Source organism: Pongo pygmaeus, chromosome 13 (assembly GCF_028885625.2).
Source record: "Pongo pygmaeus isolate AG05252 chromosome 13, NHGRI_mPonPyg2-v2.0_pri, whole genome shotgun sequence".
Classification (NCBI taxonomy): domain Eukaryota; kingdom Metazoa; phylum Chordata; class Mammalia; order Primates; family Hominidae; genus Pongo; species Pongo pygmaeus.
This window is the reverse complement of record NC_072386.2, coordinates 85,390,362-85,405,574: the sequence shown is the minus strand read 5'-3', so window position 1 is coordinate 85,405,574 and position 15,213 is coordinate 85,390,362. Positions and strand designations below refer to the sequence as shown.

The 15,213-nt window shown below is 43.7% G+C and overlaps 1 protein-coding gene across 13 annotated transcripts in view; it reads right to left on the bottom strand.

Annotated features, from left to right (window-relative positions):
- The window catches only part of AOPEP (aminopeptidase O (putative)), a 430,010-nt gene that overhangs the window by 193,047 nt on the left and 221,750 nt on the right, over positions 1-15,213 (bottom strand). For all 13 annotated transcript variants that reach the window (XM_054502563.2, XM_063649702.1, XM_063649703.1 and 10 more), the window contains one exon: positions 9-111. In XM_054502563.2, coding sequence (XP_054358538.1) covers positions 9-111 — 103 coding nt within the window. The remainder of the gene's footprint in view (positions 1-8; positions 112-15,213) is intronic.

The following is a 15,213-nucleotide window of genomic DNA, read 5'->3' as shown; positions in this document are numbered from 1 at the left end:
GTGCTTACCTTTAAATAATGCACCTGCATGAAGATCTTCTCCAGATTAAGTCCATGCTTGATAACAGATGCTCCTGAGTCACTTGTGTGGCCAGTTTTGTCTTTACTGGGTCTAAAATGATTCAGTAACAATTTATTTAAGTATAGCACATTCTTAAGTAATCAGGTCATAATAGCATCTTATTTGTTATTTTCAGAGTTGCTCAATATCATCCTGATTCTATTCAATAGTACCAGGTATAATTTAGAACAGTTTGTATTACATACTCGTCTACGGGATTTATATTTGGGTTGGGAACCTGAAGTTGGCTATTGGCAAATATTTTATATCAATTTATCCAAAATTAAAGCCTGCCAGACCCTCAAGGGATCTAAGCTCTACTATAAATTATCTAAGAACGTATACCCTTTTTTGATGACAGACTGGGAAATGCAATGGAAAATGGAGCTTTACTTGGAAAAGTAAAGAACTTATATCTCTTTCAAAAAATTTTGAAAGCCTCAATGTTATCCACTTCTCTGGATTTGCATTTAGTAATTAAGGCTCCTTTAATGAATATTTGTACTTTCCACCCATATTAGAATTACAAAAAAAGGTCATAGAAGCTCATGTTTTTAGAACAGGTGGGGACATCAATAATCACATACTTCAACTTCCTCATTTCACACGAGGTAAACTGAGGCACACAGCCATTAGGTCTACACTAAGTTTGTCCAACCCACAGCCCATCCGTGGGCCACATGTGGCCCAAGATGACTTTGAATGCAGCCCAACACAAATTCATAAACTTCTTAAAACATTACGAGATTTTTTTGCAAGTTTTTTCTTAGCTTATCAGCTGTCGTTAGTGTTAGCGTATTTTATATATGGCCCAAGACAATTCTTCTTCTTCCAATGTGGCCCAGGGAAGCCAAAAGATTGGACTGGATAGTCATGGTCCACTCAAAGTCTTTTTTTTTTCTTCGAGTCAGGGTTTTACTCCCATCACCCAGGCTGGAGTGCAATGGTGCGATCTTGGCTCACTGCAACCTCTGCCTCCTGAGCTCAAATGATCCTTCTGCTTCAGCCTCCCAAGTAGCTGGGATTACAGAAGCCTGCCACCGTACCCAGCTAATTTTTGTATTTTTTGTAGAGATGGGGTTTCGCCATGTTGGCCAGGCTGGTCTCGAACTCCTGAGCTCAAGCCATCCGTCCACCTCAGCCTCCCAAAGCGTTGGGATTACAGGTGTGAGCCACCACGCCCAGCCTTATGCCTTGTTTTGATTTGTAGTGACATTAGGACTGAAACCAGTGACTCCTTATTATCCATGAAGATCTTTTCCACTGTGCTCTATGGCTTTAAAGTTTTAAATATTTTAAATAAAATATAACAGATCCTTTAAGCCATCTAGTAAAGATTTGCGCAGTGTTACAGTATAGCTTCAACAGCTGAATCAAAATAAGTGAGGAGGTATTTACAGCTTTCGGCTATTCTAAAACCGGCCACTCACTGGATCAACACTGAGGAGTGCTGTGTTGAGGTGAAGGAAGGCAAGGAACCACGAGAGGGTTGGTGCATCAGAAAAGCAAGGGGTTATTTTAAAAGGCAGTGTGGTGGTGCAGAAGGTATGCAGCCTTTGGAATATGAGACCTAGTTTAGACTAGCAGCCTTACTTCTTACTACCTGTTACTTACTAACCTTCATTTACTCACTTGCAAAATGGGAATAATCCTACCCACCTTCCCTGATCCTGCGGAGAATAACTGAAATAATACATTGCAAAGCCCCTAGCAAGGGCCAGGGATACAGAAATTACCTAATAAACTTAATAAAATATTCCATTTTAGCAAACAGGATCCCTGATTAAGTCTTAGCTGAATACTCTGGGGCATTAGCCCAGCAGACACAAGGCACAGAATCAGCAGATACCTAAAGGAAAGATGATGATGAAAACCATCAAAGCTAACTGCATACTTCTCATTTTTCTACTTGATCCCTGACTTACCTACATGCCCACACTTGTAAGAATAACTAATCCATTTCATCTTCATTTAAGACTCCCCTGAAAAGAATCAGCTTTTTTCACTGCTCTCAGGTTTGTCCTGCCATGCAATGTTTTTGTAAGAAAGCCACACTAGCTTTGATAAGGAAAGCACATCACCCACTGTCTGGGGGAAGGGAGACTTCTCAAGAGTCAGTCTGAACTCAAACTAGGTTGCCCAGCCCTAAGACAGGCAGAGTTGCCGTGCGTCTTTTTTGCCCTTGAGCCCTGAATTGAGACTGCTCGAAGGGGAGGAACACAGAAGAATGATGTAAATCTCTGCTCAAAAGGCTGGCTTCCAGGTTCCAGTTCCCAATGACGCCTTCAGTTGCTGTTTTTTCCTTTGCCTAAAAATGTCCTTCCCGAAAGCATCCCTCTCTAACTCTCTTCTTCCATCCTCTCCAAATGAAGAAGTGCTCAAGAAAATTCTTCCTGCTGACAGCATTCAAAGCCAATGTACAAGTCCCCAAGAGATTCCTTTGATAGCAGCTTGGTGCTGGAGAGGGCAGTGCACAGGCAAGCTTTGCAAGAAATCAGAGGGGGTGGTTTCTAGGAGGAAAAGACACTCCACGAATGGAAACAGGAAACTTCCATCTCTGTGCTACTCTGGTTCTCACAATGCTACTTATACCAGGTCTGTGTAGAGACAAAGTACAGGAGAAAGCAGATAAACTACAACCACACGCAGTAACATAGATGACTCTCACAGGTCAGCCAAAGAAGTCAGGTCCACGAAGTGCACATACACATGTACAAGTCCATGTCAATGAAATCCAAGAACAGGCAAAACTGACCTATGGGGATAGAGATCAGAATAATGGTCACCTTGGGAGGGAGTGTTGACAGAGAGCAGAGAAATAGGAAGGTTTCTGAGATGCTGGGAATGTTCTATAGATTGATTTGAATGTACTTTCATGGGGATAAATCATAAAAATCCTTTGAGCCATCTAGCAAAGACTTGTGCACTTTAATGTATCTATGTCATGTTTCATTTAAAAACTTAAGCGATGCACGTACATGAAACAGCATACACTTGTGAGCAGGAAAGGCCGTCAGTCCAGAAAAGGGGCTTTGCCACTCATGTGCCACTAGCACATGACTAGGATGAACTAAGCCCTATGCACCTGAGGACCAATGCAAAATTTTTTTTTTAAATGACAGTGTGAGAGGCAGGAAGGGCTGTGGCAAATCCAACTGGTCAGTCTACTCCCATTCTCATTTGCCTTCCTCCTTGCCACTTGTATGACTGAATCTGAAAAGTTAATGCTCATTTTCTAAGTGTCCCTTGCAGCTGTGGCACTTAGTCCAGGCCAAAATGAAAGAAGCAGATGTCTGCTGTGATTGCATGCTGGGGTGGGGTTCTGGGAAAGCTTTTGCTTTCCTTATAAAGGGAGAAAATGTGACTGCTACCGCACCTCTTCCCCACATGCCCGGTGGATGGAGCGGTGATCGCCATCTTGCAACCACGAGGCAGCAAACCAGGATTCTGTGGAGAGCAGAATGGACTGAAGGAAGGCAAACAGCCTTTACTAGCATCATGCTGCTCCTGGCCAGCCTGGGGCTGCCTGCCTTCTGACTTTTTATTGTGTGTGAAAGATAACTACCATTTGTTTAAGTCAACCATTGCTTTATTGCTGCAATAATTGTAGCCAGATTCGTTTCTAACTGGACTAGTACTAACAGCTAACGTTTCCTGGTTATCCTCTGTGCCAGGTACTCAGCCAAGCTCTTCTTATTATGCATCACACCCTCTTCCCTCATAAGATCCTGATGAGGCCACATCCTGTTTATGCCCATTTAAAAGCTAAAGAAAGTGAGTCCTAGAGAAGACCACAAAACTGGTTAGTGGCAGAGTCGAGGTAAGAACCCAGGTCCACAGAACACCAAAGTCCTTGCTACAGTCTGGGGCCTCCCCAAGATCCAGGTCCCCATCTTGGCTGTGCCAAGTACTAAGTGGAGAACCTTAGAGGAATTGTTTACCCTCCCTGAAACTCAGCTTCCTCACCTGTAAAGTGTGCAGTGAGGCTCAGGTCATGTGCAAGCATTCCATAAAAGCAAAAGTGTTCAGTATCTCTTAGACATTACACTCTGGTGTTTATTTCTTTGGCTGGAATACATGGAATGTGAGCGATCAAGTTACCAAGGTCATCTGAGCTCAAATGCCCTTGGTTTCTGTTGCACTTGGCACCAAATGCAACAACTGAGATTGACGTGCCCTTTCCCTTCCCCACGCCTTCCTTTTCCACCACAACCACAGAGGCGATGTGGATATTTAAAGAGTGGGCAGGTGGCAGTGATATTTGATACATAATGATTTGATTTGGAATCAGGCCTCCTGAAGAAAGGTCCAATCCTGCAGGATAACCCCAAGGGTGGGATTTGGGAAAATGCCTCTGAACAGTCCTCTGGCATGTCAGCTGGGTCTGAACACCCACCCGCTGCTCTGCCCCCACCCAGATGGGCCCTCCAGCAGCACTCTTCCTCTCACACTCCCAGCAGTCAGCATGAGAGCCACAAGAGATTCTTCATCTATAAACCTGCTGCTGCCACGCCTGAGCCAGGGACTAAGCATCCCAGAAATGAGACAGAAGGGAATTAATGAGCATTTCAACATTTCAGTGTTTCTATTAGTCGCAGCTGCCCCACCAGGTTTGACAGCTTTGAGAGCAGGACCTCACTCACCCTGCAACAATGGAGGAAGTGAAATCTGACCCTTGTGTAGAGACTGGCCTGACAGTGCCCATCTGAGCCCCAGATGCACAGGTGAGACCTGCAGGGGAAGCAGCATGACCACTGGGTGAGGGCTTGGACCCAAGTCTTTCCACTGCCACGTGATCTTGAACATAAGCCCCATGCAGCCCAGCTCCCTCATCTGTGAAAAGGTGACAGTAAGAGTCACTGGGGCAGCTCCCAGAGCTGAGTGGCACCAGAGCACTCAGCCAGAGTTCCTCCTGGCATTCAGTAGCTCAATGTAAATGTGGCCATTATCTGTGTTCTGTGTTCCGACTACGTTCTGACTGAGGCTCCAGCAGCATCAACTAAACCTTCCTCTGACAGGCAAAGACATTAAGAAGACATGGCGCCATAGTTACGCACGTGAGATGCTGTCATGGGGGAAAGCTGGGGGAGGGGACACAGGAACTCACTCTACTACTATAGTAATTTCTTGGGAGTCTAAACCTATTCCAAAATGAAAAGGTTTTAAAGACACCACACACAAATGTAGCCTATACTCTCCCTTGGTGAGACTGCTGATTTTGAATGCAAACCCTTTAAGGGCTGGTCTTTAAGCTTGCTCCTTGACTCATCATCATCAGAAAATAAATAAAAGAAACAACAAATTTCAAGAGCCACATAAAGTCCTACTAAGCTAGGTCTGGGCATCTTCCTTACACACTCATCTCCTTGGTCTACACTGCTCCACGAAGACACCTCTGGGTAAAAAATGAAGGCAGAATGATGAAAGCACAGGAATTCTCTATTCACTGTTTATTTTCAGTGACAATTTTCCTATCTATAAACTGTGAATAATGAACACTTGCCACTGACTAGCATTTGCAGTGCTACCAAAAGGTTGTGAATAAACCTTTAACTAATAAATTTGTATTGTATCAACACCGCTGGTATTTGGCAGGTGTAACTGTCTGTATGCTTTTCAAAATGGATTTAACAGCTACCCAGCAGGAAGGGCTTCTCCACCGGGACCATCAGCCTGCAGCAGACACAGAAAGATATTCTCCTGGTGTTGAAAAAGGCAATTGCGAAGATGATTTAAGACAGGAGGAGGATCCCTCTGAGGAGCCATGGGAAAATAAAGAAGGTTTATTCTGTCCTCCTGATAGTGACAGGACCCAGTGGTGGGTACCCATAAGAAGTCTCAGCGTCCCAGGTCGGCTGCTAAAGAAGGTGATAAGGAGAAACTCTGTAGTTAGCAGAACTGTGGAAAATGCAAACAAACTCCACACATTTTAATAATCAGGGTAGGAAAATGAAAGATGAAACTCAGAAAAGCAATGAGTATCAACACAAAACCAAAATGTCCTCAGGTGTTGATTGCCCATGTATCAGAAATTCCTCTGAGAAGCAAAACGCCACATGGAGAAAAAATAAGAAACCAATCAATGCAATGGTCTGAGTGCTACATTGCCCCATTCAACAGAGCAAGCGATGATCTAGACACATTCTCAAAACAGACAGAGAAAAACGGAGAGCCAAGACACCCATGTGACTGCACAGGCGGTTTCTGCTAAGGGTGGTTTTCAGAGAACATGGACAATAGTTGAATGGGATGCTGGAGAAAGGAAAAACCCACACTACATAAAGAGAGCTGGGAGGCTGTAAAATGACTGCCAAGAAGGCAAAACTTCAGGATGAGCTAGTGGAGAAGGCCCAGGACAACAAAAAGGGCTTTGGAGGTGAAGTTGGGAGCATAAGGAAGACCAGGTGCCAAGAGGTGGCAGAAAGAACAGAATGACTCAACTCCCATTTTGATTCAACTTTCTTGCCAAGGAGAATGATTTCCAAGCTACTCATGGTAGAACAAGCTCTAATATGTGGGAACTGCTGCTTGGTACTGGTAGACAGGGCTCCTTCACCCTTTAAAGGAGTTCCCATTCCAAATCCAGGTGAGGGACAGGCTATAGCTCTGAAAGCTTCCACCTGTGATATATGTGATCACAGATCTCTGGGGGGGGATCAATTCACACAGACAATGAGAAAGAAGCTGAAGGAGGTAGACAGCTATTCCGATTTGCAAAGATAAGAGATGGGGGGGGGCAATATTTGTGATGACGTTATTGAACAGTTTGTAAGCACTTAAAAGAGAAAATGATGAACTACAAGAGTTAGAATGGGATCCTGAGGGCCAATTCCAGAAATTCAGTGGGGCATCCTGACTTCTGCAAGGCAGCTAGTAGAATGGATGTGGTGGAGAGCATGCAACGGTGAGCATATGGTAGTTGTTTCATGGCTTTATACAAGGCTAAAAAACAGAGCCTCAAGGGTGTTGATTAATTATTTGCTATAACCTGGATGGAGGTCCTTAGGGCTGTGCCTAAGGAATGGTGATTTACTGGCTAAACAGATTTGCCTATGAGCTATAGCTGGGAGTCTACCTGGTTGACTGACAGCATCCACAGTCAAGAACAGCAACCGCAGGCTGAACTAAGGATCCAATGAATAAGAAGAAAATATCTAATAGAGGGAAAGAGTTTTTAAAAAATTAACTGTTTGCCTATGAAAAATATTTAGTATATTTAATTTTCTGTAAACTCAACATGTAGCAGGAGGTGACTGCTGTGGCTTCCAACATAGTAAGCACAAGGGTGGGCTGGATCAACAGGAGGAATGCAAATGTAATGGGAATCCCGCTGGGGGAGGTGATGTGGAGAGGAACAGTTAGGAGCTGGGCTCCGGGGTCAGATGCGCCTCTGCTTTCACCCCAGTGCTGTTGCTTACTCGCTGTGCAGACAAGGCTGACTGCTTAATATTTCCATGCACCTGCTTCCTCCACTATCAAATGGGGAGGAAAATGGTACTATGGTACCAGCACTTCTCTCATAAGGCCATTTTGGGATCAAATGAGATAATGTACATAGAATGCTTAGGACAGTGTTTGGCATATTGAAAGCACTCAAAGCATGATATTAAGGAGGAAAAATGCATGGGACTTGGAACGGTAGAACTGCCATGACAAGGTGTATCATACTGAATGTAAAAATGAAATATGGGGCTGGGTGCAGGGGCCCAAGCCTGTAATCTCAGCATTTCGGGAGGCCAAGGCAGAGGATCCCTTGAGGCCAGGAGCTCGAGACCAGCCTGGGCAACAAAGCAAGATGTGGTAGTGCTCACCTGTAGTCCCAGCTACTCAGGAGGCTGAGGTGGGTGGATCACTGAGCCCAGGAGTTCAAGGCTGCAGTGAACTTTGATTGCGCCACTGCACTCTAGCCTGGGCGACAGAGCGAGACCCATCTCTTAAAAGAATAACAAAAGGCCAGGTGCGATGGATCACGCCTGTAATCCCAGCACTTTGGGAGGCCAAGGCGGGTGGATCACGAGGTCAGGAGATCGAGACCATCCTGGCTAACACAGTGAAACCCCGTCTCTAATAAAAATACCAAAAAAAAATTAGCCGGGCGTGGTGGCGGGCGCCTATAGTCCCAGCTACTTGGGAGGCCGAGGCAGAAGAATGGCATGAACCCAGGAGGCGGAGCTTGCAGTGAGCTGAGATCGCGCCACTGCACTCCAGCCTGGGCGACAGAGCGAGACTCCATCTCGAAAAAAAAAAAAAAAAAAGAACAACAAAAAAGAAACATGGTATATGTATCTGAGTGAATCCCACTGGATGAACACTTGTCCTTTCTTTTCTGGATGATCCAGATCCAGGGGTGCAATAACAGTTCCACTCCATGCTTCATGGGTGGCGCCTCAAAGCAGGCTGTGTTCAGTTCAGTTGTCACATTTGGAGAAGACCACTGTCAACAAAGAGAACAACCAAGGACCAAGCCCAAAAAAGCGAACGTTCTCCCAGGCATGCGGTATATATGCTAAATTCACCCAAAAAAGTGACCTATTGGTCAGGAAAAGAAAGAAGAGCCTTCAGATACGTAGATGTTTTGGTGGGAGCAAGGCGCATTCTGTGCAATTCCGGAGATAAGAGCTAAGAGGACTGCGCAGATGTTACAGGAGGCAGACTCCAGCCCAATCTGAGAAGGGCCATTCTAAGGATCAGGCTCTTCCTACAGGAAATCTGCTGTTTGTTAGTGCAATGAGACCTGGATCCTGGAACTGCTCAGGTAGAAGCTGAGCACAGGAAATCTGCCATTTGCTAGTGCAATGAGACCTGGATCCTGGAACTGCTCAGGTAGAAGCTGAGTGGCCATCTGTCAGGTACAGGGAAGGTTAGGCAAAATCACTTTTAAGGTCCTTTCTGACTCTAATATCTACAATTTTAAGAGACTGTACAGCCCAGAATATACTTCAGATAAAGCATGTGAAGGAAAACATTATTCATCCATTCAGTAGAGTTAAGAGGTTTGCTACATAGCTTTGGCCTTCCTAAATCAGCATCAAGTGTGGTTTTCATTTTAAAAAAACTAAACTAAATGAATTGTTTAGAGGAAGCTTAAACTGAATTGTATTAAATATATATTGTGAGACAGAATTAACTTTTTGAGTATAGGATCCAAGCAGTACAAGGCCTTGACTGTACTTTTCACAGTGTTCTGTTTGGGGCCGGGGAGAGCTGTGCAATGTGCTGAGACAGGTCTCCCCATAAGCCGGGTTAATCTATCAGGGTTAAGGTGATCATCGTGACTCAGCCATAACTCAGGCTGCTGGTGTGCCATACACATTCAGAACACAGGAATACAGAGAACCTGAAAATTACTGGAAGCAAAAGTAGAAAGAATAAAAATGGAAAACTTTTTCTGTATTGCATTAAAAAAAAAATCACGACTTCTTCTGGAAAGAGGCAAATGAGACAAACATTGGCTTCATTTTACAAGAGGAGGCTCGAAGCCCATTTTGAACACCAACAGCATGTGCAGCGCTGTGTGCTGAGGTAATGGGAAGGATCGCCTCATCTGATGACTCAACAAGGAGCAGATGGCCCGTGGGAGCTGGAGAAGGACTTTTCCCTCCTCAGTGGAGGACAGCACGGCCCTAGGCATGGGGGCGGCAGCGGCAGGGGTGGAGGGCTTGCCTGGTTTTCAGCCCAGTACATACCAGGATGCACAAGAGGACGAGTCCTCAGCAGAGGAGCTCTCTTCTCAGCCTTGCCAGCAACAGTGTGCTCTTTGGGTCTTCTGTTTCACATGCAGTGCATCTAACAGTAAGTGTGAGACCATTCACCATAGCACTGTTTGTGAAAGCAAAAAACTAGAAATGACCATGATGACACCCAATGGTTAACAAATGTTTGATGGTTAGTAATGGAACATTCATATCTGGGAATACCCACAGCAGTTAAAAAAAAAAACAAATAATTCGCTGTGTTGATGACAGAACACTAGCCAGGATTCTATTATTAAGAGGACAATGGGAGGTATAGCATGGCATAGATAAAACACACAGTCTTGTGTGTATACACTTGTGCTTGAGGGATGCTTTCTTGGGAATGAATTATCATTCCATGGGGTTGTTATATCACAGACCCTATGGAGATGTCTTCCATCCATCCAACGCTAGAAATGGCCCCGTGGGTCTCATCCAAACCTCGGACGTCACCAGTCGCCTCCTGCCCTAATTTCTTTTTCCATGTCTCCTCCAGATGATTGTTGATCAACCCCACCAGGCTACAGGGGTGTTATGAGACAGTAGAGAACATCAAATGATTTCCATCAATCTCTCTCTTTTTTAAAAAATTGAGATGTAATTCACATATAGTGGTTTTTAGTATACTCATAAGGTTGTGCAACCTTATGAGCTGCACATAAGTTGATTATGTGCAATAAACTTTAGAACATAATCAACTTTAGAACATTTTAATCACCCTAAAAAGAAACCAAATACACACTGGCAGTCACTCCCCAGTCTCCTTCCCACCTCCACCCAGGCCCTGACCATTAATCCACTTCTTACTTTGGGAGATCAAGGTGGGAGGATTGTTTGAGACTGGTAGGTTAAGGCTGCAGTGAGCCATGATTGTGCCATGGCACTCCAGCCTCGGGGACAGAGTGACACCCTGTCTCAAAATAAAAAAATTCAAATAAAAAATCTACTTTTTGTCTCTATGGATTTGCCTATTGTGGACAGTTCACATAAATCAGATCATATAGTATGTGGCCTTTTGTGTCCAGCTTTTTCCGCTGAGCATAATGTTTTCAAGGTTCACCCTTGCTGCAGCAAGTATCAGTACTCCGTTCCTTTTTATGGCTGATTAATATTCCACTGTATGGATATAACATATTTTGATTATCCATTCATCTGTTGATGGACATTTGGGTTGTTTCCATTTTGGGCTATGATGAATAATACTGTTATGAACATTTGCATATGAGTTCTTCATTTCTTTTGGTTATTTAGCTAGGAATGGAATTGCAGGGTTATATGGTCACTCCATGCTTAAGCTTTTGAGGAACCGCCAGGCTGTTTTCCACAGCAGCTGCACCATTTCACCAACAGTGAACAAGGGTTCCAATTTTTCCAAGTCCTCACTGATATTTATTATCTGTCTTTTTCATTGTAGCCATCCTAGTAGGTATGAAGTGGTATCTCACTGTGGTTTTGATTTGTATTTCCTGATAGCCAATAATGTTGAGTATCTTATGTGCTCATTGGCCATCTGCATATCTTCTTTGGAGAAATGTCAACTTAGATTGACCTTTTTTTTTTTTTGAGATAAGAGTCTCACTCTGTTGCCCAGGCTGGAGTGCAGTGGCACAATCTCAGCTCACTGCAACCTCTGCCCCTCGGGTTCAAGTGATTCTCCTGCCTCAGCCTCCCGAGTAGCTGGGAATACAGGTGAGTGCCACCACGCCCTGCTAATTGTTTGTATGTTTAGCAGAGATGGGGTTTCACCATGTTGGCCAGGCTGGTCTCGAATTGCTGACCTCAAGTGATCTGCCTGCCTCAGCGTCCCAAAGTGCTGGGATTACAGGCATGAGCCACTGCGCCCAGCCAGATTGATCCTTTTCTTTTTTTTTATTTGAGATGGAGTCCCACTCTGTCGCCTAGGCTGGAGTGCAGGGGCACAATCTCAGCTCACTGCAACCTCCACCTCCCAGATTCAAGCAATTCTCCTGCCTCAGCCTCCTGAGTAGCTGGGATTACAGGTGCGTGTCACCACACCTGGATAATTTTTGTGTTTTCAGTAGAGACGAGGTTTCACCATGTGGGCCAGGCTGGTCTTGAACTCCTGACCTTAAGTGATCTGCCCACCTCAGCCTCCCAAAGTGCTGGGATTACAGGTGTGAGCCACCACGCCCAGCCCAGATTGACCATTTTTTAATTGGGTCATTTGTCTTTATCGTTGAGTTGTAAATGTTCTTTATATATTCTGAATACAAGTCCCTTAACAGATAAATGATTTGCAAATATTACCTCCCATTCTGTAGGTTGTCTTTTTATTTTCTTGATGGAGTCCTCTGTCGCACAAAAGTTTTTAATTTTGATGCAGTCCAATTTACTGATTCTTTTTCCCTTCGGTTGCTTATGCTTTCAGTGTCTAGTATGTAAGAAACTATTGCCTAATGCAAGATCATGAAGATTTACATCTACATTTTTTCTATTTGTTTTATAATTTTAGCTTTTATATTCGGGTCTTTGATCCATTTTGAATCAGTACCTTATTATCTTTGATGCTATTGTAAATGAATTTTTTTTTTTTTTTTTCTGAGACAGAGTCTCACTGTGTACCCCAGGCTGGAGTGCAATGGCACAACCTTGGCTCACTGCAACCTCTGCCTCCCAGGTTCAAGCGATGTAAATGAATTTTTCTTAATTTAACTTTCAGATTATTCTTAGCTAGTGTATGGAAATACAGCTAACTTTTTGTATGTTGATCCTATATCTCGCAACTTTACTGAACTTGTTTATTAGCTCTAATTATTTTTTTGGAGGATTACTTAGGATTTACTCCACAGAAGATTATGTCTACAAATAGGGACAGTTTTACTTCTTCCTTTCCAATCTGGATGCCTTGTAGTTCACTTTTTTGCCTAACTGCCCTGGCTATAACCTCCAGTACAATGTTGAATAGTACGGTCCCTGTTTCTTATTCCTTCTGTCCTCAACCATCGACTTGAAAGGGGCAAGAAGTCCTGTAAAGCGGATTTGTAACATCTAGCAGGATGTTCTTCTTTCATGTCTTTGCGGCAGGTCCAGAAGAATACCTGTACAGTTTTTGTCGTCCATTCTAGATCAAAACTGTTGGCCAAAACACAAACTAAATGGTAGGAAAAAGGGGCACAGGAAGTAAGCAAATACTCTGTGGAACAAAGTGAATTTGGCGTTACATGAGAAAGCACTCACTGGATGAGAGTTTTTCTGAATGGGAAACCAACGCTCATTAGCTGAACATGTAATGTACACAGTGATTCTTCCCACTGGCTGAGTGCATAAGATATCCTTAGGATGGGCAAAATAAGAGTGAATTATTATGGATTGGCATATGTACATGAATAATTTTGTATGAAATATTTTATAGTCAAATAGCATTATAATGAATCAGTGCTACATGGAGCAGCAATATGGAAGTATGCATGTATACTTACAAAATTTACTTTCCCAAGATTCACAAGAAAACTGTAGCAGTAATTATCTTTGGGTAAGGGACTACAGTGGTAGTAAATGGAATTTTATGCTTTTCTAAACTGCTTGAATTTTCTTACTATGTGCTTTGAAACAAATTAACCAAAGTTAACTCACCAGTGATTATGAAATGCCTTGCTTTTTTATGTTTTTCTATATAAAGAAAAAGGACCCTACTAGATGTTATTGCAAAAATGAAACACCAAGTACTGTAAATATGTAATTAGGGGTCTATGGAGAATTCTCCTCCCCTTAGAAAGACCTGAGTGCTGACTAACCAGGAAATGGTCTGGAAAAATAAAGAGGGAAGGTTATTTGAGTTCAATTATTCAGGACATGTCTGTCATCTTTGCTGTTTAAAAGAGCTGAGAGCTGATGGTGTCCCTCTAACAGGAAACAAACTGAGTGGGCAGCTCAGGCGGGTGGAGCTGACCTTTGAAACAGGAAAGGGCAGAGTCCATTTCTGGCTAGCTGAGAGCTCTAAGGTTTTTCAGAAAATGCTGGCATAGGTATAGCATCCTCCTATCAAGAACAGGTAGAAACACTCTTCACAGGTCGCCTGTTAGTGCATGTGGTTCAAATAAACACACTAGACAGACAGGAGTGGGTAGGGGGATCCCACGTGCCTGACATAGAGAGGTGTAGGGCAGGAATTCTAAGACACACAGTTGAGACCTTAGGAGAGGCACAGGCCAATGGTTAGGTAGGAACTCTCGAAAGCCATAAAGGCAAGAACTTTTTTCTACTCCGGACAGTGGTGAGATTTTGAACAGAGGCCAGAGGAGCTTTATAGAGAAGAGCCAGAGGGGACCTAAGGGTTGCCCTTCAGAGGGGCTGGACTAGATGTAGGTTCCAGAAGGGTAGTCTTAGAAGTGCTGCTCATTCAATTCTTACCTCTAGCGATTTGCTTGAGCATCTCTGTTGAACTTTCAGACTCTTTCCTTTTATGCGTATGCTCTACATTTGTAACCAGGCATTCTTGCACTTTTTTTTTTTTAACATTCTCTTAATTAGTAAAATTAACTTTTTGAACATTCCAGCCAATTATGTTTGTCAGGAAGGGAGGGAGGTGTTTCCATGTTCTGGTTGGTAAAGAGACAGGAGCAGATGCCTTGTGTGGTCCCCAGGGAAGGGTGGCAGCAGGGAAAGGGATGGGCCCAGCTCCAGAGCCTTGCAGACATGAGGGGACGAGCCAGGCTGAGGAAATCAGAATAAGCCAGGAGGGGCAGTGGGGCTGGCTGTGGGGGCTGTATCCTTGTGCCCTCTGCCACTTGTTTGACAAACCTTTTCCAAGTGCCAGAGGACATAGATGATAGCATCAAACGTGTTAAGTACCTGAACTGTAGGAAATTGCCAATATTCTTTCTATTTTATTTTATTTTATTATTTATTTATTTATTTATTTATTTATTGAGATGGAGTCTCACTTTGCTGTCCAGGCTGGAGTGCAGTCTGAGCTCACTTCAACCTCTGCCTCTCAGGTTCAAGAAATTCTCGTGCCTCAGCCTTCTGAGTAGCTAGGATTATAGGCATGCCACCATGCCCGGCTAATTTTTGTATTTAGTGGAGATGGGGTTTCACCATGTTGGCCAGGCTGATCTCGAACTCCTGACCTCAAGTGATCTGCCCGCCTCGGCCTCCCAAAGTGCTGAGATTACAGGCATGAGCCACCGCACCTGGCCCTGACAATATTCATTTTAGATCCGCCAAAACAGCAATTCCCTGTGATTCAACTTAACATACGTGTTCTAAATGGTTTGCATGTATTCATTGTATTTATTCCTCACATCCACCTATAAGGTAGAAACTATTGTGTTAATCATCCCTGTTTTACAGCTAAAGGGACTAAAGCTAAGTGTGGTTGAGTAACTCTCTCAAGGCCACACAGCAAATGTGTGTAAAGACTGAGTATCCTTTATCCAAAATATTTGGAACCGGAAGT